Here is a 21,131-nt window from a genome sequence, read left to right as displayed (position 1 = left end):
AGCCTTCAGCTTGCGCGATGAAATATTCTACAACAGCAGGGATGGGTCAAGTCTGGCTGGTAGTTATTCATCTTATATAACTCGAGAGTTATCACTACATTCAGGATTAAGAGGTTTTACACATATTGGATCATTGATTATAGAACCAGGTAATATAGTATAACATATTGATTTATGGTTAGTTTCATTCAATTCTTTATGAAGTTGGAATTAGTGTCTACTATATAAACTTCATTTTCGTGAGAGCAGTTAATTAACTATAATTTTGTCATTAACTTAGATTTTCTTTCCTTTGGGTCAACCTTCCTTTTCTAGGGCACATTCCACTTCATGTTCTTGTTCCATCCAATTTCTAAATATGAATTGAATGATGAGACCTCACATTTGACTTCATCCTTCTTATTTGTTATCCTATCCATACTGAATCCTCACATGGTAGTGACACACATGTAGGAGGATTGGGGGTTTCAACAGTCATGTTATGTTGTTGATAGATTTAAGTAATTAACTTCTTAAAGTGATGCATGGGCAAAGGAAGAAAGGGGAATTTTTGTTGAACATTGAGGCCAAATTATTGAAGATTATTTTCGCTGGACACACATTGTTCTAACTTTGCTTGAATTGGAACAATTTGATTTATTTATTTATTTATAACAGGTCATATTTTGGTAATTTTGTAGACCATGAGCTAAGTGGCCTAGAGTGGTGTCCATGTTAGACACCAACACTTATTCAGCAGTTTGGGATATATGATAAACACTTCTTGGATTCAAAACTAAATTCCGCAATTTTGTAAACTCGATTGACATTTCTCATATTCTTGGTTGACCCTTAATGGTATTAGTGCACATTTGCTTGACACTCGGGAAAAAGGTAAGAAAGAAAATTTGATAGCGGGCATAAGGTCACCAGGTTGAGTATGGTTTTATCAATATTTGAAAAACATTGTAAATTGAAAAATATAATACGAGATGTGATCGAGCTCAGTGGTAAGTAACTTAGGATAATGTTGCCTATTGAAGATATGTAAATCCCGTGACTGCAGGCATAAAGGTCACCACATTGAGTATGGTTTTATCAATATTTGAAAAAGATTATAAATTGAAAAATATAATAGGAGATGTGATCTAGCTCAGTGGTAAGTAACATAGAATGATGTTGCCTATTGAAGATATGTAAATCCCGTGATTTATGGTTGCATAATTTATGGTTTGATTTTATTTCAATCATTAGAATTATGGATATTATTTAATCTCTAATTTTGTGGGATATGATTGTAATTCACCCTATACATAAGGGTGTTATTGATATGTTGTTTGCGTGTGGACATAGGCAATGATTGGCCGAACCACGTTATTACCTTTCTGTTCTTGTTCTTCAATACTGTCTTTCTTTATGCAAATTTAACATTGCACAATTTGGTTTTGTTGTTAGTTCAGATTAGGGAAATCTTTTAGATTTTGGGGTTCTAGACGGTAATCAGGTTTATAGGTTGGAGAGGGGGGCGGGGGGTTGGAAAGAGTTGGAGTTGGCCTTATTCCCCAAGCAACAGGTTACTGGATTGTCAAAAGTTAGTTACTTAAATCTTTATAAACAGCTATTTTAAGGGTTATGGTGTTAAATTAAAAGGCCAAAATGTAAGGAAAAGAGTGAAGGTTGATTGAGGCTTGGTAGGATTTTGGTAATGAAATAGGCTGTTTGCTACTATGAAGGATGGTTTAAGCTAAGTGAACATGCCCTCAACTTCTCTTCAGCTAGTAGATACAACCATTTGACATGTATGAGCTCCCAGACCTTTTCTATTACTAGTAGATAGACTCTAAATTAAGGATGTAATCATGTAAGAAACTGACTGAGCAGTAAAGACTTAAAAAATATCACATAATTACCAATAATGATTTAAAACTACCCTTGGCTCTTAAAACTTAATAAACTTGAACTGTATCGGCAACACAAAAAATAACTCAAATTAAACTGAAAGCTTGATTGGATATGGTCCAACTCCAAACCATCTCTATATGGAATTCCTAATTTCCTTGTATCTTCTTATCACATTCCACATTAAAGATAGTGGTACTACTATACATAATATAGTTATGTGTGTAATAGTTGTCTAGATTTGTCTTCCACATTATGCAATTGTTTCTGTGCAAATTTAGGCAATTAAGTTGTGTAGGTAAGTGAGATTAGAGGTGGTCGGTTGTTGGCCTTTGGGAAGATGGCGGGTACTTCAATGGCCTAAGATCATTAGAGGTGGAGAGGAGAAGACCAAGGGAGGTTTAAAGATAGAGAGGTTGGCAATGACAGACCTTGAACACTTGTGTATGATTGTGTTAGTGTCTTAGTGTAGGTGTTTTTGTTTGTCGTATACATGATATGTTATATAAGTCCTTGGAACATTAGAGCCCAAGTAACCTATTAGAATGGTGGCTGGCTCTTCCCAATTCCACATCAGCCCTACTGCCATCTGTGGTTCAAGTTGGCAGGAATGAGGGCAACATATCATGTATACAATAGCGGTGTGAGTGTAAGGTCCATATCACCCTTCTCCAAGCCTGGTGTTAGATAGGTGGCTGGCTCTTCCCAATTCTAATGGAGGCTCAACCCTACTACCATCTGTGGTTCAGGTTGGCAGGTATGAGGGCAACATATCATGTTTGGGAGGGGGTGTGGTGGTTTGGGATATTCAGTTGCGCCAGCCGTTACATGATTGAGAGGTGGCTCAGATGTTGGAGTTGTGAGGTTTTTGTATGGTTTGGATCTTTCTGGGGTGGGGTCTGATGCTATGGTGTGGAATGGGGTGGGGGCCAAAGGAAAGTTCACAGTTGCTTCGTTTTATGGGGGTTTGGTGGGGGATTGTGGTTGGTTGTTTCCTTGGAAGAGTGTTTGGGTGCCGAGTGTCCCGTCTAAGGCGGTTTTCTTTATGTGGACATCGGCTTTGGGGAGGAATCTTATGTTGGATAATCTGATTAGGCGTGGGCATGTCTTGGTGAATCGATGTTGTATGTGTAGTGCTAATGCGGAGTTGGTGGATCATTTGTTTTTGCATTGTCCAGTGGCTTTGCGGCTGTGGGATCTTATTTTCTCACTCTTTGGGATTGTTTGGGTTCAGCCTCAAGGGGTGTTGTCTATGCTGTGGGCTTGGCGAGGTGCTCGGATTGGTCGTCAAAGGTGGTGGGTGTGGTTGTTGGTGCCATCTTGCTTGATGTGGCTTGTTTGGTTGGAGCAAAATAGCCGAACCTTTCAAGAAGTTCATCATGGTGTTCCTTGGTTAGAGTCTCGGCTTATTGGTGCTTTGTATGGTTGGTTGGAGCATTCAGTTGATCCGGATTTGTTTGTTTTTTTAGATTTTCTAGATGCCATAATTGGGTAGTGCTTGTTTTTAGGGTTTCCTTTGTGGGGTGCTATGTTGTATTCTTTGCATCATTTTGATGCATTTACTAATAAATCCTTTATTTATCAAAAAAAAAAAAAAAAAAAAACATATCATGTATACAACATAGGCATGAGTGTAAGCTCCATATCACCTCTTCTCCAAGCCTGGTCAAGGTGGATCTATCTTAGCAGGAAGACAGCCAAGCATGACTGTGGTTCAGGTTGGCAGGTATGAGGGCAAGATATCATGTATACAACATAGGCATGAGTGGTGTTTAGATTATTAGGGCTCTGGTTAGACGTGTTTTTGGGCCACTTCCTTACGGAATTAATTGAGTTTATTTAGTTTTCAACCCTTTTAGCTATGATTTTAGATAAGCAAGCTTTGTAGAGACAACTAAAGAAATTTGATTGATAATTATTTTTTTTCTCTTTTAGTGATGAGATCCCACTATTGTTTTTATTTTTTAATTTTTATATTTTTTCAATGATTCCAAAGACTCATTAAAATTCTGAAGTTTTTTGTTTGATAAGCAAAAATTTTATTACCAAAATTGCCTTGAAAGTGTGAACCCTATACACTCAAAAGGTCTTCAATGCCTTCAATTTCATCCTACCCTTATTTTACCCTACACTACCATTGAAAAGCCTACCCTTATTTTACCTCAAAATTCTAGCCCTATAATTATATTTTCGCGTTAAAAATATAGCACTATTTTCCTTCTAATTCTATTCTAAAACAGGCTTTAAAGCTTGGTGTGTCTAACCATTATTCCATTTTCAAAACTTGACTATTTTACCACCCTCTTTTTCTTCAATTATAACAGCCAAACCAAAGCATATTTTGATTAGCTCCCTCAATAAAACTACTTATGTTGCTGATCCGAGAAAAAAAATAGCTTCACTTTAGGAGGATCCATGTTGATTGGTATTATGTGGTTCAGATAGAAAGGCTTGCTTTATGAGAGTAAAAATGAAGGGAGCAGTTCAATTATCATGGAACCTATCGAGGACCAGCTTCACAAGAGAAACTATGGTATATATTCCTACGTATATTAGGTATTGATTTCCTAGATATATTAGGTATTACCATAGTTAGGTCTCTTATAGGATACTCTTTTTCATAGTTAGATTTCTAGTAAGATACTCTTTCTCAACCTATATATACAGGCCTTCTATTGTATAGGATAATATTATTCAATACAATTCATTCAATACAATACATATTATTTTTCTCTCTCCACTATTCTAACAACTATTAGTGTGTATAAAGGTTTATGTGTTATTGTATGATTTGAAAATTTTGCTGAAAAACAGCAACTTGGCTCCTCCAAAATTTACAATGAAAATAGAGATAGTAGCTGATAATGTTCTCGATAGAGTTATTCTAAATCTAAACATTTGAAACTCCAAATATTTTAGCCAAATATCTATCCTTTGTGTGGTATATGATTCTTAATTCTTGGATGTGGCCAATGAGGCAGAATACAAAGATAGGAATCATCACAGGGAAGGATTAATTTTTGAGGCTGATTATACCCCATTTTCTTATCACGTGCTGTAAGAAATAATGTATAGAGAAAGAGAGAGAATAAATTGTATGTATTATTATTGATTGATGTCTTGATTGATAGATTACAAGATTCATTAATTACAATTCCTATACAATCTATATATAGAAGAAAATGTGGTAGTAGGTGTAGTGGAGGTGATAGTGGGTTAGGTGAAGTGGAGTGTGTAGTGGAGTAGAGGTAGGTGAAGTGGAGTGTGTAGTGGAGTAGGTGAAGGTAATGTGGTAGTAGGTGTAGTGGAGGTGATAGTGGGTTAGGTGAAGTGGAGTGTGTAGTGGAGTAGAGGTAGGTGAAGTGGAGTGTGTAGTGGAGTAGGTGAAGGTAAAGATGGGAAATTCTAACAGCCCCCCGCAAACTCAAGGAGGAGAGAAACTAACCAACTTGAGTTTGGAGAGAGTAACAAAACAAGAAAATACATAAAAATAAAAAAGGATAGGTGACACTGTATGGTCGTGTCAGACCATTGGTGAAGACACTGGATGGAGGTGTCATAACGTTGTAGAGGACACTGTATGGGGGTGTCATAACGTTGTAGAGGACACTGTATGGTGGTGTCATAACGATGTAGAAGACAGTTTATGGGGTCATGTCGGACCGTTGTAGAAGACAATGTTGTGACAGTTTACGGAGTCTTGCTGGACCCTTGTAGAAACTAACCGGAATCAATGTTGGGACAGTTTACAGAGTCTTGCCGGACCCATAAAGGAGCTAACCGGAATCAATGTCGGGACAGTTTACAGAGTCTTGTCGGACCCATAAAGGAGCTAACCGGAATCAATGTCGGGACAGTTTACAGAGTCTTGTCGGACACTTGTAAAAACTAACCGGAATCAATGTCGGGACAGTTTACAGAGTCTTGTCGGACTCTTAAAAAGTTGCACCCTCAAAAGGTGTGCCCAATTTTGTCAAAAGGCGTGCCATCAAAAGGCGTGCCCAATTCATCAAAAAGCGTGCCATCAAAAGGCGTGCCATCAAAAGGCGTGTCCACTTTGTCAAAAGATGTGCCATGAAAAGGCGTGCCAGTTTGTCGGGCGTCAAGAGGCGCGCGATGCGCGTGGCTGCCTCGGCTATTTAACCAAGACGAAGGCAGAGGCTGAGGCAGAGAAAAACTGAGAGAAACCTCTGAAAAATCCTTCGTGTTGCTGAGAAAGATAGTTCCGTTTGCGGGGAGAGATAGTCTGTAATACTCTGTTGCCCAGAAAATAGTCTGTAACACTTGGTTGCCCAGAAAATGGCTTCGTCTTCCCGCGGTCTGCTCACCCTCTTTCCCGACCTCAACGAGTCAACAAGAGAGATTACTGGAGCGGTGGCACTGGAACCTCAACCAAGTGCCCCGGAGTTTGCTCCGTTGAACTTTCCGATGCGGTCTGTGGAGCAAAGAATGGCAGTGCTGTCGGATGTGGAGGCCAATCAGTATACGTTGAAGGCATGTGTGGAAAGCATGACGGCGGTCACAAACTTGTCGAACCGGCTGCAGAGTAGGGCAAATGAGGTGCAGCAGTTAAACTCCCAGCTGGCTCTGCTCCAACGCATGTATAAGGATGCGCGAGCAGAGATAAGCGTGCTAAGGGCAGAAAACAAGGAGCTGAAGCGGAAGGCCACCGTGATGTTCCGATTTGGAGGTCCACCATATGCTGCAGTGGAGGAGCAGGGAGGAGGCAACTTGCTTGGTGGTCGAGGAAGCACGGAGGCAACACCGTCAAGGACCGCCCAGGACGGAGGCAAGAAGAAAAGACCGGCGGAATAGGCGAGAAGAAAAATCCCACTGTTCCGATTTGTGTTGGTTGTGTTTTGTTTTGTTTTGTGTTTTTTTTTTTTTATTTTTTTTTTTTTATTTTTTTTTTTTTATGGTGTAAAATGCTGATCGGGGTTGATCCCCGGCATGAAGAAATAACAAGTTTGTAAAATGTTGTTTTTTTTTTTTTTTTTTTTTTTTTGTTTTGGGAGTGTTTTGTTGAAAAAATAAAAATAAAATGAAAGAAAACAAGGGAGAAAGAAAATAGATAAAAAATATTTATAGATGGATTATATGAAAAACATCAGTGCGATTGTTTCAAAATAAAGTGGGGTATTTAAAAAAGAGGAAAAGTGACTTGGAAAAAATAAATAAAAATAAGTGATTTTTGAAATCAAATGGAGGAGAGAGAGGGACAAACCCATGTGATAAAGTGGAGAGAGAGTCGGTGAGTGGGGTGCAAAAGGTGAAGGAGAAATGATGGATTGAAAATGGTTTGGGTCAAAAGTGGACACTGTTAGTGGGGAACATGAGTGCATTGATTATTTGATATAATAATAATAATAATAAAAATAAAAAGTTAGAACAGTTGGAGAGAATGAGTGGAGTATGGTAAGGGTTTCATCCAAAGCCAAAATTCCTGCAGCGAATCACTTCGCAAATCCTAGCATGAGCTTTTTCTCTTTCCAGGCTTATTCATGAATTTCCTGGTGATTTCAAGAGCCTCTGGTGGCATTGTGGCAGAGAACACCCCAACCTGGATTTTGGGTGACAGCAACTGAGAACACCCCAACCTGGATTTTGGGTGGCAGCAACTGGAAAATATCATAGATCTGATTTTTAAAAACCTCGTGACATCATTTCATCAGCTTCATCCAAGACAAACATTTTGATGTAAACAGGGCGAAGTGATTGTCTCCGCAACATGTCAAACACACGACCAGGAGTACCAACAACAACATGAACCCCACTGGAGAGAATGCGCTGATCTTCGCGCACACTAGTCCCTCCAACACAAGCATGAACCTTCACACTTTGCTGGGCAAGTTCAAGAGTGGGTGGAAGAACCAAAGCTTGGCACTCAACCAAGCTATAATCTAGCTGCTGCAGAATTCCAGAGCAGAATGTTGCAATGTTTCCAGTTCCAGACTGTCTCGTCATATGAGGTGAAGAATTCTTCTCCATCAGCCTCACACATGACTACAGTTGCACAAATCTTTGTTGATTTTATCAGCGGAATAGGTTGAGGTCCGGCGGGCGGCTAAGGTGAGGTTGCCACCCGCCGGAGAAGCGAAAATACTAGGTTTTAAACCAGCTCTGATACCATGTAAGAAATAATGTATAGAGAAAGAGAGAGAATAAATTGTATGTATTATTATTGATTGATGTCTTGATTGATAGATTACAAGATTCATTAATTACAATTCCTATACAATCTATATATAGAAGAAAATGTGGTAGTAGGTGTAGTGGAGGTGATAGTGGGTTAGGTGAAGTGGAGTGTGTAGTGGAGTAGAGGTAGGTGAGGTGGAGTGTGTAGTGGAGTAGGTGAAGGTAATGTGGTAGTAGGTGTAGTGGAGGTGATAGTGGGTTAGGTGAAGTGGAGTGTGTAGTGGAGTAGAGGTAGGTGAAGTGGAGTGTGTAGTGGAGTAGGTGAAGGTAAAGATGGGAAATTCTAACACGTGCATTGAATGGACAAAAATCATGCCACATTATTATCTGGCTTTTTAAAAAAAAAAAATTATTTAATTTTTTATTTTTTTTAAGTTACAAGTACCTGGAAATGAGTTAGTATAGTTCGGAACATCTTGCAGTTATACAAGGTTCAGGTGGAATGTTGATGGTTGATCCGCTTTTCCAACGTGTACTTGTTAAAGAATGCCAGAGTCGGAAGATTCCAGTTATCTTTGATGAGGTTTTTACTGGTTTCTGGCGTTTGGGAGTGGAGGTTAGTTGCAACTGTAATTTTAATTTTATTTCCCCCTTCATCCCCCTGCGTACTTATCCGATAAAGTTTCTCTTTCTTTCCAGTCTGCTGCAGAACTACTTTGCTGTCAACCAGATATAGCCTGCTTTGCAAAACTGATGACTGGTGGAATTGTGCCATTGGCTGCCACATTGGCAACAGATGCTGTTTTTGATGCATTTGTTGAGGATTCCAAGGTAATTCTCTTATGCTTAATTTATACATTTAAGTGATGACTGAAAGGTAATTTGCCCTTGGTAGCCATATTGATTGCTGATAAGATGTTGTACAGTGGATCTCATTTGACTTAACTAAAGAAAGATTTAGTGTCATTGTTTGAGAGAACAACTTGAACATTGATAGGGGTTGATCGTTGCAAAATCAATCTTTCCATACAACGTAAAGCGAGTATAGTTAGCAAGCACAAGTTCACACCCACAGGGACTATTGGATTATTTTGTTATTTTAATAATCAATATCTAAATTAATTTGAACTGATTCCAATTTGATTGAGAAAGATTTAATGAGAATTGAATTTAAAACCCTAAATTAAAAAGCACTATTAAGTTTAGGTAATGAGATAGAGAGAGTACTTTGGGTATCTAGTCCAACCACTTGACGTGCAACTGGGTTTTGCACTTGGATTTTATGAAAGTGAGTATTTGAAATGAACAACTCCACAACTACAAGTTTGGACTTGTTAACAAGAAATTTGAGGTATTCAATCCACTGGCATCTACTATCTTTAACCAGCACGAGTTGTCCACATTAAACTAGGGTTTGTGGCACAACTCGTCTAGTCCAAGCACAATGGTGTCTCCTATACACAAGCATAGAAAATTGTTGTAAAACACACATTCTCAATCACAGAAATGTAATGCACTAGATAGATAAAGAAATGAAAGATTGATAATCCAATTGTTTTACAAATGGTTTCAAAATACAATACAATCATAAAAAAACCTTCAGATGCAACCCGATTACTAGGGTTTCATCGATGAAACCCTAAAGGATGAGAGAACCGCAATTGAAGAGAGAACCGCCATGGAAGAGCTTGTGGATTTTATACGTTTCTTAGGATAGAATGAATATTTTTATTAAGTTATTACCATACAATATATTTCTCTCTGGTCTTTGAAGCTGCCACATTGTTGCCAATGAATTGCATCATCTGATTTAGATTTACAAGCTAATCTATTTCACCTGATGAGGAGGTTGTAAGGTTTTGTAATTTGGTAGTCCTTGTTTGGAACTAAATTAGTTTTTAATTAGTTTAGGAAACCTTAGTTTAGTTGGCAATAGGAATCCTAGTATAGTTACAATGCTTCTATATAAGAGAGCCCATTGTAAATTTGTAATACAACGAGACAAGTAGTTGATTAATAAAGATTTTATGCAAATTTTTGTTGCTTTCAATGGTTAGACTCCTAGATGTCTTTAGAGAGGTTCTAGGCTCTATTCTCTTTGTTTTTCTTGTTTTTCGATTTTTCTTGGTTTTAGTTTTAATTCCCAGCTCTATTTTGCATCCTTACTTCTCTACTTCTCCCTAGTTGCATCCTTAAATCTAAATTCCAACCCTTATTTGCCTCATCTTTTATACCCTTTAATTCTTGAATTTCCACACTATCCACAACTTCCAACTAGCATTAACCTTCTGTTCCATGTCAAAATCCAACCTGAACTTCTCCAAAATTCAAGCCTTTAACTTTGCCTTCCCAATTGAGAATTCTAATTTAGAAACCCTATCCAGGATTATTAACAAATAAGGAGTGTGCGTTTTGGGCCAGGAGAATCGATGCCCCCTATTGTGTGCCCCATCATCATTGGATTAAAAAAGGAAAGGAAAGATAGATTTGCAACTTGGACTTTGATATACCTTGTCTTGCATGTTTATGTGCATGTTTGATATTTAGCATTTTTTAGATGTTTAATTAAAATGGTTATGTTATATTCTTTGTTCAGCTCAAGGCTCTGTTGCATGGACACTCGTATACTGCGCATGCTATGGGGTGTACAGCAGCAGCTAAATCCATAAAATGGTTTAAGGACACTCAAACAAATTTCAATTTAATTTCTGAAGGAAGGTTGTTGAAGGAGGTAAGCGGAAATGAGATTTTTAATTTGTTCTTCTATTTTCTAGTACCTGTCTTGTTTTTGCCTTGCATTTCTACCCACTTGTATCATTGTAGAGGAACTTTCAATCCATGTAGTCCCCCTTATCACTTAAAAAATATTGCTGCTAGAAGCTAATAGCCTTCTCATTTTTTTTATTTTTTTTGTTTCCTTTAGAGTTGACAGACCGAAGTGAGATTGAGGGAGAGGCATTGCTGCATAAAACCCAATTCATTCTCCCTTTTTTTTCTTTTTTTTTTTTTCTAATTTTGGTTGCTTGGAAGTTGGGATATTTGTTATTGTTGTTGGCTTAGTTGAGCTTGGCTTGTTGATTGGAATTGTTGCTTATTGTTCTATTCCTTATTATACTAGATTTGGTTGGGAGGGTATTCCCCCACAACAAGGGTGTGTGTACTGCCTGAGTTAATAGTGTAGTATTTCTGCTTTGCTGCTGACAGCCTAGGACTTGCTAGTCTCTCAAAAACAGCACTGTGAGTTGCATCATAATAAATGGTCATAAAGGATCTTGATCACGAGTGAAATGAATATGTATGTTTATTATGTTTTGTTGCAACATATCACTGCATTGGTTAGCCACCACAGGTCACAAGTTGAATTGTCGAATACCTTGCAACATAAAAATTGTCCATCTTTGAAACATTTAGGGATCATTCTCTGATTATGTCACTCATGATTTCTGCAAATCTGTCATTTGATTTTGAATGTTTGCAGTTATGGGATATGGGTCTAGTGCAGCTGATCTCATCGCATCGAACAGTCCATAGAGTGGTTGTATTGGGAACACTATGTGCCCTAGAACTTCGAGCGGAAGGCTCTAACATTGGGTATTATCTCGTAACTTCTACTTTGTGACATTTTCAAATATTATGTTCTAGGAAATATTCTCATGGGTTACTGGTTGACACTCTAGCTTCCAGCGATTTTGACAAATTTTTGTGGAGGGTCTATTGTAAAAATTGTTAACATGAAAGACATGTTCTTCCAGCGATTGTAAAAATTCCAGCGATTTTTACAAATTTTTGAGGAGGGTCTATTGTAAAAATTGTGAACATGAAAGACAGGTTCTTCTTGGTTGTGTTACTATTGAATAATGTGTTTCGGAAATATTGGGATGGTTATAATCCTATGTTTCTCTGGCTATGAAAGTACAAATACTTCTAGAAGGGAGTCATATCTGTATTGTATCTGTATTGGATACTGATATGTATCGGATGCTTCCTAAAACATATCCGATACTTGAAATTAATTTTCTTTAATTTTGAGAAATATCAAATATAGGTCATGTATCAGAACTACTATGAAATTAATATTGTAATTATTCTTGCATAGTTGTAGTCTGTAGAGTATAATTATTAGTTTAAATAGAAAAATAGTTTTACAATACTTAGCTTACTTCTTAGAGAACAACAAAATATCATGATACTATAGTCCGATTCCAACAATGAATCAAAACTAGTAAACTTGCGTACAACATTTTAGCATATTACACTTTTAGGTGTGAAAAGTTAAAGGACAATGTAAACAATTTAAACTTGATATTAAAATGAAATTTTTATAGGACCTGCTAAAAACATAATAAAAAAGTGTTTGTTTGAGAGAGAAAAACTTAGAGAATGACAAGACAATCATCCCTTTTTATATTAATAATAGGTAACTTACAATGGAAGCCCTGGAAGCATAAATAAGGAAATAACATAACAAGGAAATAACAGCTAATAGAATAATCAATACACAATAACCAAAGATATTATTCTAACACTCCACCTTGAACTGGTGCGAAGATGTCTTTCATACCCAGCTTGCCAAGCACATCATGGAATGGTTTGCTTCCAATTCGCTGGGTGAGAATGTCTGCTAGTTGTTCACCAGACTTCACAAAAGGAGTACATATAGTGCCACAGGTGAGTTTCTCCGTAATGAAGTGGTGATCAATCTCCACATGTTTCGTTCGGTTATGCTGAATTGGATTGTGAGCTATGTTAATAGCAGCCTTATTGTCATAGTACAATCGCATGGAATCAGTATGACTAATTCCCAGATCACTTAGCAGCAACTTGATCCACAATAGTTTACATATATCTTGAGTCATGGCTCTATACTTGGCCTTTGCACTAGATCGGGCGATTACATTCTGTTTCTTACACTTCCAAGTAACCAAATTACCTCAACAAAGGTATAATGACCAGATGTGGACCTTCTATCAGCTACTGATTCTACCCAATCAACAACTGTATAAGCTCTCACCCAAAGATGAGCGACCCTTTCCTAGAGAAGATTTTAAGTATCTAAGGATGCGCATTACTGCAACCAAGTGTCTCACGAGGAGCATGCATGAACTGGCTAACCACACTAACTGCCATGACAATGTCAAAACGAGAATGAGATAAATAAATGAGCTTATCCACTAGTCTTAGATAACTCCTCCTATCAACAATAGCTCCCCCACTATCATTATTAAGTTTTTGATTTAGCTCTAGTGGTGTATCATAAGCTTTACTCCCAAGCATCCTGGTTTCTTTCAACAGGTCAAGAACATATTTTCTCTGACAGAAGAAAATTCCATCCTTGGACCAAGTAACTGTTAGCATATTATATTAGCCGAAAGTTTCACTAAGGTCTGTCTGTAATCATTTTGTGCCCTCAGGGATTATCTTGTAATTGACTCTCTTGTAAACCCTAATCTTCATTTTATAAATAGGGGGTGATATACTATCACACCCTTAAGCTGGTTACTCGAGCTTCATGGTATCAGAGCTGAACCTCTAGGGTTTCGGCTCACCCTCGTTGGTAGACCTTTACACCAACGACACTCTAGGGTTTGGAAGCTTACCTGGGTGGATCTTCACTCAGCCGTCAGCTCGTCTTCCTCGCCTTCCTCTGTCGTCTCCCTCACCTCGTCAGCTCGTCTTCCTCACCTCGTCGATCTCCTCAGCTCGTCTTCCTCGCCTTCCTCTGTCGTCTCCCTCACCTCGTCGATCTCCTCGCCTTCCTCTGTCGATCGTCGCTCGTCGTCATCGTCTTCAGCCTCTGTCACTGTGGTATGATCTCAGCCTTGGTATATATAAATATATATATATATATATATCCTGATATATATATATATAAATATAGCCTGTTATATATATTTATATATAAATACATCTATACATAAATAAATCAATATATAAAAAAAAAAAACAAAAACAAAAACAAAAAAAACAAAAAACAAAAAAACCAAAAAAAAAAAAAACAAACAAACAAACAAACAATACAAAAACAAAAAATAATAATAAAAAAAAAAAAAATGGTTTCTTAATTTTGTTATGCCTTTATAGTGGTCATTGTGCCTGTTATCTCACTACCACCTTCCGAATTTGTGATTTCCACTAGTTTTGTTGCGGGTTTGGTAGTATTGTATCCATGACAGATTCCACCAGTGTGTCCCCTTCTTCTCAAACACCAAAGAGTGAGAGTCCCATTCTACCTACTACCATGACTGAGAACCCCAACCCTAGTCTGAAAATCACCACCTCTCTATTTAATGGTCAGAACTACCTAGCATGGTCTCAAAGTTTGACTATGTTTTTGAAAAGCAGAGGGAAGATGGGGTATGTTGATGGCAGGATACAGGCACCTAGTACTACTGACTCAGGTTATGACCAATGGGAGATTACCAACTCTTTGATTATGAGTTGGCTTATCCATTCGATGGTTCCAGAACTTGGTGAGGGCTACTTGTCTATGGAGACTGCCCAGGACGTTTGGGAGGCTGTGGCTGTTACCTATTCCCGCAAAGGAAATTTTTCACAAGCATTTGAGTTGCGCCGATCTATTGAGAGCTCACTTCAGGGGGAGCAGACTGTTCTTCAGTACTTCACTTTCCTCACCAACGGTTGGAAACGCCTTGACCACCTGGAAGACTATAAGCCCGTTTGCCCTGCTGATTCTGTCGGGTACAAGAAGTTCATCGCACGGGAACGGGTCTTTAAATTTTTGGCCGGCCTAAATGTGGAGTATGATCCAGTTAGGGGTCGAGTTCTGAGTATGGACACTCTTCCTTCACTTCAGGAGGCATTTGCCTATGTCCAAAATGAGGAGAGTCGTCGGTCTGCTATGATGTCCCCTGTCTCTACTGACCGTTCCGCATTACTGTCTACTCCTCGAGATGGCCTCAGCCTGCCTCCGCCGTCTGCTGCTAAGGAGTCTGTATTCTGTGATTATTGCAAGAAGCCGCGGCATACTCGTGAGACGTGTTGGAAGCTTCATGGGACTCCATCTGGGGGTTGAGGTGATCGGTCTGGTTCTCGAGGAGGTCGGTCCGGCCAATCTCGAGGACGTGGTTCCTATTCCCTGGCTCATCAGTCTAGTGCCGTTGATACCCTTGAGTCTACTTCTACTTCTGTTACCCAAGCTTCTGATACTGAGCTGGAGGATGCTTTGCGCCAATTGTTGGACCGCCGATTTTCTACTGCTCTCAGTACCGCTTCCTCGTCCTTTGCCCGCTCAGGTAACTTAGCATCTTCTCCTTGTGCTTTCCTGGTTCATCCATCTTTGCCTTGGATTATTGATTTTGGTGCCTCAGATCATATGTCTGGCTTCTCTGATCTTTTCTCTGTCTATAAGCCCTCTTCAGGTCAGGACAAAGTTAGGATTGCCGATGGTACTGTTTCTTCCATTTCTGGAAAAGGTTTAGTCCAAGTCACTCCTACCATACATCTATCTTCTGTTCTCCATGTTCCCAAGTTTTCTGTTAATCTGTTATCCTTAAGTCGTCTTACCCAAGATTTGAATTGTAGTGTGACGTTTTTTTCTGATCATTGTCTTTTTCAGGACCTTGTCACGGGGAGGACGATTGGCAGTGGTAGTGCAGAAAATGGTCTCTACTCCCTAGATCAACCGGACAAACTGGCTTATTCTTCCACCACGTCTTCTACTACCCCCGCTGATTTATGGCTGTGGCATCGGCGTCTTGGGCATCCCTCATTTCATTTACTTAAGCATTTATTTCCTTCTAGTTTCGCAAATCATCATGTGTCTGACTTTCTTTGTGAGTCTTGTCAACTTGGCAAACATCATAGAGCTTCTTTTGCTCCCAATTTGAATAAAAGTTTCGTTCCTTTTTCAGTAATACATTCTGATGTTTGGGGTCCCTCTCGTGTTCTGTCTGTGAAAGGTCATTGCTGGTTTGTTACATTTATTGATGATTTTTCTCGTGCTACTTGGGTGTATCTCATGAAAGATAAAAGTGAGGTTTTCTCTGTGTTTCGCACTTTTCATAAGATGATTTGTACTCAGTTTGGGGCTACTATCAAAATATTTCATTCTGATAATGGCGGGGAATACATAGATTCTGGGTTAGGACAATATTTCTCTACTCATGGCATTATCCATCAGACCTCTTGCACAAATACCCCTCAACAAAATGGGGTGGCCGAACGCAAGAATCGGCATCTTCTTGACATGGCTCGGTGCATGTGTTTTTTTATGAATGTGCCTCGGACCTATTGGGGCGACGCTGTTCTCACCGCTGCCCATCTTATTAATCGTCTCCCTACCCAGGTCTTGGACAAACAGGCTCCGCTTCACGTCCTCCTCGGTTCTCCGTCCTTGTTTTCTATTCCTCCCAAAATATTTGGTTGTGTCTGTTTTGTCCATAATCACTCTCCCTCTCGTGGTAAGTTGGATCCTCGCTCCCTCAAGTGTGTTTTCCTTGGTTACTCTCCTACTCAAAAGGGGTATAAATGTTACCACCCTTCTTCTCGTAAGTGGTTTGTGTCCATGGATGTAACTTTCTTTGAGTCCCAGTCCTATTTCTTGTCCTCTCCGGTGTCACCGTCCTCATTTCCGGGGGAGCCTTGGTGTGAAGTGAGTCCTGTGCCTCCTATGGTGGAACCAGTTGTTCTTGCACCACCCTCTACTACTATGCTTCCTATGGTGGAACCAGTTGTTCTGGCACCCCCCTCTTCTACTGGGACTATCGAACCCACTGTCACCAAGAATAAGGACGGGCATGTTTATGTCCGGGACATAGATAGAAAACCAGTTAACTGGATACACGGGACGGTTTCTGCTACTCCACTGCCATCTCCTGCTTCTGATGAGAGTCTGGGTAACTTTGAATCTCTTGAGTCCATTGATCTTGATGTTCCTATTGCCAAGAGGAAGGGTGTGAGATCTTGTACTCAACATCTTATCTCACAGTTTGTATCGTACTCTCATTTGTCATCCTCATATAGAGCATTTGTGTCCAATATTTCCTCTGTTAGCATTCCTAACCATTTTCTGGATGCTCTTGCTACCTCTGAGTGGAAACTAGCCATGATTGAGGAAATGAAAGCACTTAGGAAGAATGGTACTTGGAATTGACTGAGTTACCTACGGGCAAACGACCTGTGGGCTGTAAATGGGTATATACTGTGAAACACAAAGCAGATGGGTCTATTGAGCGTTACAAGGCAAGACTTGTGGCAAAAGGGTTTACTCAGACATATGGCATTGATTATCAGGAGACCTTCGCACCAGTGGCTAAAATGAATTCAGTCAGAGTACTTCTCTCTCTAGCAGCTAATCTAGATTGGCTGCTTTATCAATTTGATGTCAAGAATGCTTTTCTCCATGGTGACCTCGAAGAAGAAGTATATATGGACATTCCTCCGGGTTTTGAGGATCATCAAACAGAAGGCAAAGTATGCAAACTACGGAAGTCATTATATGGTCTCAAACAATCTCCAAGGGCTTGGTTTGAGAGATTCACTCAGGCTATGTTTAAATATGGCTTCAAACAAAGTCAGGCCGATCACACATTGTTTGTGAAACATTCCTCACGCGGTAAGACTACAGCACTTATTGTTTATGTAGATGACATAGTTCTTACAGGCAATGATAGTGGGGAAATACCTCTGTTGAAGAAATATTTAGCTAAAGAATTTGAAATCAAAGACTTGGGAAGCTTGAAGTATTTTCTGGGAATTGAAGTTGCTCGCTCTAAGGATGGGATATTTATCTCACAGAGAAAATATGTGCTTGACCTGTTGAAGGAAACTGGGATGCTTGGCTGTAAGGCATGTGCCACCCCACTGGAACCCAATCAGAAGTTGGGGGATGATGAAGGAGGAGAAATTGTGGATAGGGGGAGCTATCAACGATTAGTGGGTAAGCTCATTTGCCTATCTCACTCACGTCCTGATATTGCTATTGCTGTCAGTGTAGTTAGTCAGTTTATGCATGCTCCTCATCAGATTCACTTTGATGCTGTCATGAGAATCTTGAGGTATCTGAAGTCTGCTCCTGGTAAGGGTCTGTATTTTTCAAAGTATGATCATCTTCGTGTAGAAGCCTATACAGATGCTGACTGGGCTGGGTCAGTAACTGATAGGAGATCAACTTCAGGGTATTGCACATTTGTTGGCGGCAACCTAGTTACTTGGAGGAGTAAGAAACAGAATGTGGTTGCCAGGTCAAGTGCAGAAGCTGAGTTTAGAGCTATGGCACAAGGTGTGTGTGAACTTTTATGGATCAAATTATTGTTGCGTGATCTAGGTATTGATCAGACGAACTCCATGCGGTTATACTGTGATAATAAGGCCGCCATCAACATCGCTCACAATCCAGTTCAACATGACAGGACAAAACATGTTGAGATTGATCGCCACTTCATTAAGGAGAAACTCACTAGTGGTACCATTTGTACTCCTTTTGTCCAGTCTGGTGAACAACTTGCTGACATTCTCACCAAGGGGATTGGGAATAAACCATTTCATGACATATTAGGCAACCTGGGCATGAGAGATATCTTCGCACCAGCTTGAGGGGGAGTGTTAGCATATTATATTAGCCGAAAGTTTCACTCAGGTCTGTCTGTAATCATTTTGTGCCCTCAGGGATTATCTTGTAATTGACTCTCTTGTAAACCCTAATCTTCATTTTATAAATAGGGGGTGATATTCTATCACACCCTTAAGCTGGTTACTCGAGCTTCAGTAACCTCAATACCTAGGAAATACTTCAGATTTTCCAAGTCTTTTATTTCAAACTTGCTTGCCAAATATTTCTTCAACTGGGATATTTTACGTCGTCTACATAAACAATGAGGGCAGTAGTCTTACTATGTGAGAAATACTTCACAAACAAAGTGTGATCAGCCTGACTTTGTTTGAAGCCATATCGGAACATAGTCTGAGTGAATCTCTCAAACCAAGCCTTTGGAGACTGTTTGAGACTATATCATGACTTCCGAAGCCTGCATACTTTACCGTTTATCTGATGGTCCTCGAAGCCAAGGGAAATGTGTTGGAATTGGGAAATAGTGATATTATAATTATGGTAGTGTTGGAATTAGAAAATAGTGATATTGTAATTATGGTAGTGTGTATAAAATCTGTGATTATGTCAATCACAGGTTTAATGTCTTTTTTATCTTCGTTTCCTATTTTATAAAATTGTTTCATTATAAATATAAGGCTTTACCTCATTCATAGGTAAACCAAAACAATTCTTTTCATCCTTTTTGATATCAGAGCCAAAACACAGAAACCCTAGACCACCCCCTCCTCCTTGTAGGCCCCTGTTCTTCACTGCCCAGCAGTTTCTTCATTTTCTTTCTTCTTCCTCCAATAGCCGACAGACCACCTCTCTCCTCTAGACCACCCAACAGCCTAACCCAACACACCTAGACCACCCGAAACCACTTATGCACCCTCTTATACCCCTTGGCAGGACTATATTACACCTGCCGAGGGCCTTGCTGCTGCCGACTATGTCTCATCTTGGCCTAGAGTACTTTGACACCCTCTTTAGGGTGGGCTGAACCCTTTTTCTCTCTTTTATAGGGTATAGTGCTGATGCTTTAAACACTTTTCTGGAACTCTTTTTGCCTTTTTTTTTTTTTTTTTTTTTTTTTTGTGGGCTACCAGGTTTATTCGGTAGCATTTAGCCATTGAGTTTTTTTCGGCTTTTCTGATTGTTTACTCGGACTGTGTTGCTATATTGCTGTTTATTTCGGCCCTCATCATCTCTCCATGGATAACTCATTTTATACCATTCCTATTGAGGTATCTACTGCGGTCTCCACCAAACCTGTGCCTGTTCCAAGTACTGATTTTTCTCTTTCCCATCACATTCCTATTTATCGTATTACAAGTGTGGTGTTGAATGGGAAAAATTTTGATGCTTGGAGCCGTTTCCTTAAACGCTATCTTAGGGAAAGGGGAGAGGCTCTTTGGCTTTTATCTACTATTACTCTGCTAGCTGCGACATACCTTACACGTGCTCAGTAGGATACTGATAACTGCACTATATTGGGATGGATGTTCAATTCCATGGAAGATCGAATTTATCATATGTTCCTTTATTGCGATATAGTTCCAAGTTTGTGGCAGGCATTGTCACATATGTACGCTCATGCTCACAATGATGCACGTATCTTCGAGCTTTACCAGATATAGCCTAGGCCTCTTAGTCCTCTCTTAGCCTTTCTATAGCTGAATTCTTTGGATATTTTCAAGCTCGTTGGGAGAAACTTGCTCAATATGAGCCTTTAACTGACCTTCCACCAAAAGCCGACTCCCTTGTGTCCAAGAGGCTTGCCCGACAATTATCAGTTTCTCATGGGTTTAAAATCTGAATTTGAATCTCTTCGAATTCAAATTCTAAACACATCACCTATGCCATCTCTTTGAGGCTTTTGCCACTATTGACAGTGATGAACGTCGCCAGCGATTGGTTCAACCAAGTGTTCCTTCAGTCCCTCTAGTTTTAGCAGATCAGATGGCTCTTGTTGCGAGTTCTGGTTCTCGGAGTTCCACCGGTTCTGTTACTTGTCATCATTGTGGTGCGTCTGGACATGTCAAAGCCCATTGCTTCAAACTTCATCCTAAGTTGAGGCAACGCCCTTCCTGTCCTCGTGGTCCTGCTCCACGTGATTCTGGCTCTGCTTGCACTGCTGCATTAGTGGACGTTACTCCTGCTTGTGAGCCTCCTAATGTCCCTAATTTACAGCAATTACAGACTCAGATTGGTCAGCTTCGGGCTCAACTTGGGTCCCTCACCATTGGTTCTCTTGGTCCATCATCCTCTATTGCCACTCTTGCTACAAGTACTTCTACTGCTTTCCATGTTTGGTCTGCTAGTCCTTCACGGATTCTGGATTTTGGGGGTAATGATCATATGACTGGTGAGTTTTCTTTTCTTTCCTCTCCCGAACCCACCACTGCTGCTCAATCTGTGTGTCTTGTTGATGGTTCTTACTCTTTTGTCCAACATAAGGGTGTTGTGTCTTTATCCCCTGATATCACTTTATCTTCTGTGTTGCATGGTCCCAAGTTTGCTTATAATCTCTTATCTGTTAGTCGTCTTGCCAAAACCTTTAACTGTG

At 39.6% G+C, this 21,131-nt stretch overlaps 1 protein-coding gene across 1 annotated transcript in view; it reads left to right on the top strand.

Moving 5' to 3' along the window:
• The window catches only part of BIO1 (adenosylmethionine-8-amino-7-oxononanoate transaminase), a 106,086-nt gene that overhangs the window by 76,496 nt on the left and 8,459 nt on the right, over nucleotides 1-21,131 (top strand). The window contains exons 9-13 of the mRNA XM_028208807.2: nucleotides 3-149; nucleotides 8,496-8,629; nucleotides 8,713-8,844; nucleotides 10,610-10,744; nucleotides 11,492-11,604. Coding sequence (XP_028064608.2) covers nucleotides 3-149; nucleotides 8,496-8,629; nucleotides 8,713-8,844; nucleotides 10,610-10,744; nucleotides 11,492-11,604 — 661 coding nt within the window. The remainder of the gene's footprint in view (nucleotides 1-2; nucleotides 150-8,495; nucleotides 8,630-8,712; nucleotides 8,845-10,609; nucleotides 10,745-11,491; nucleotides 11,605-21,131) is intronic.

Source organism: Camellia sinensis, chromosome 4, assembly GCF_055761805.1.
Source record: "Camellia sinensis isolate YWXY chromosome 4, ASM5576180v1, whole genome shotgun sequence".
In the NCBI taxonomy this organism is placed as follows: domain Eukaryota; kingdom Viridiplantae; phylum Streptophyta; class Magnoliopsida; order Ericales; family Theaceae; genus Camellia; species Camellia sinensis.
Note: the sequence above shows the minus strand (reverse complement) of the source record. Positions and strands in the feature narration are given on the sequence as shown.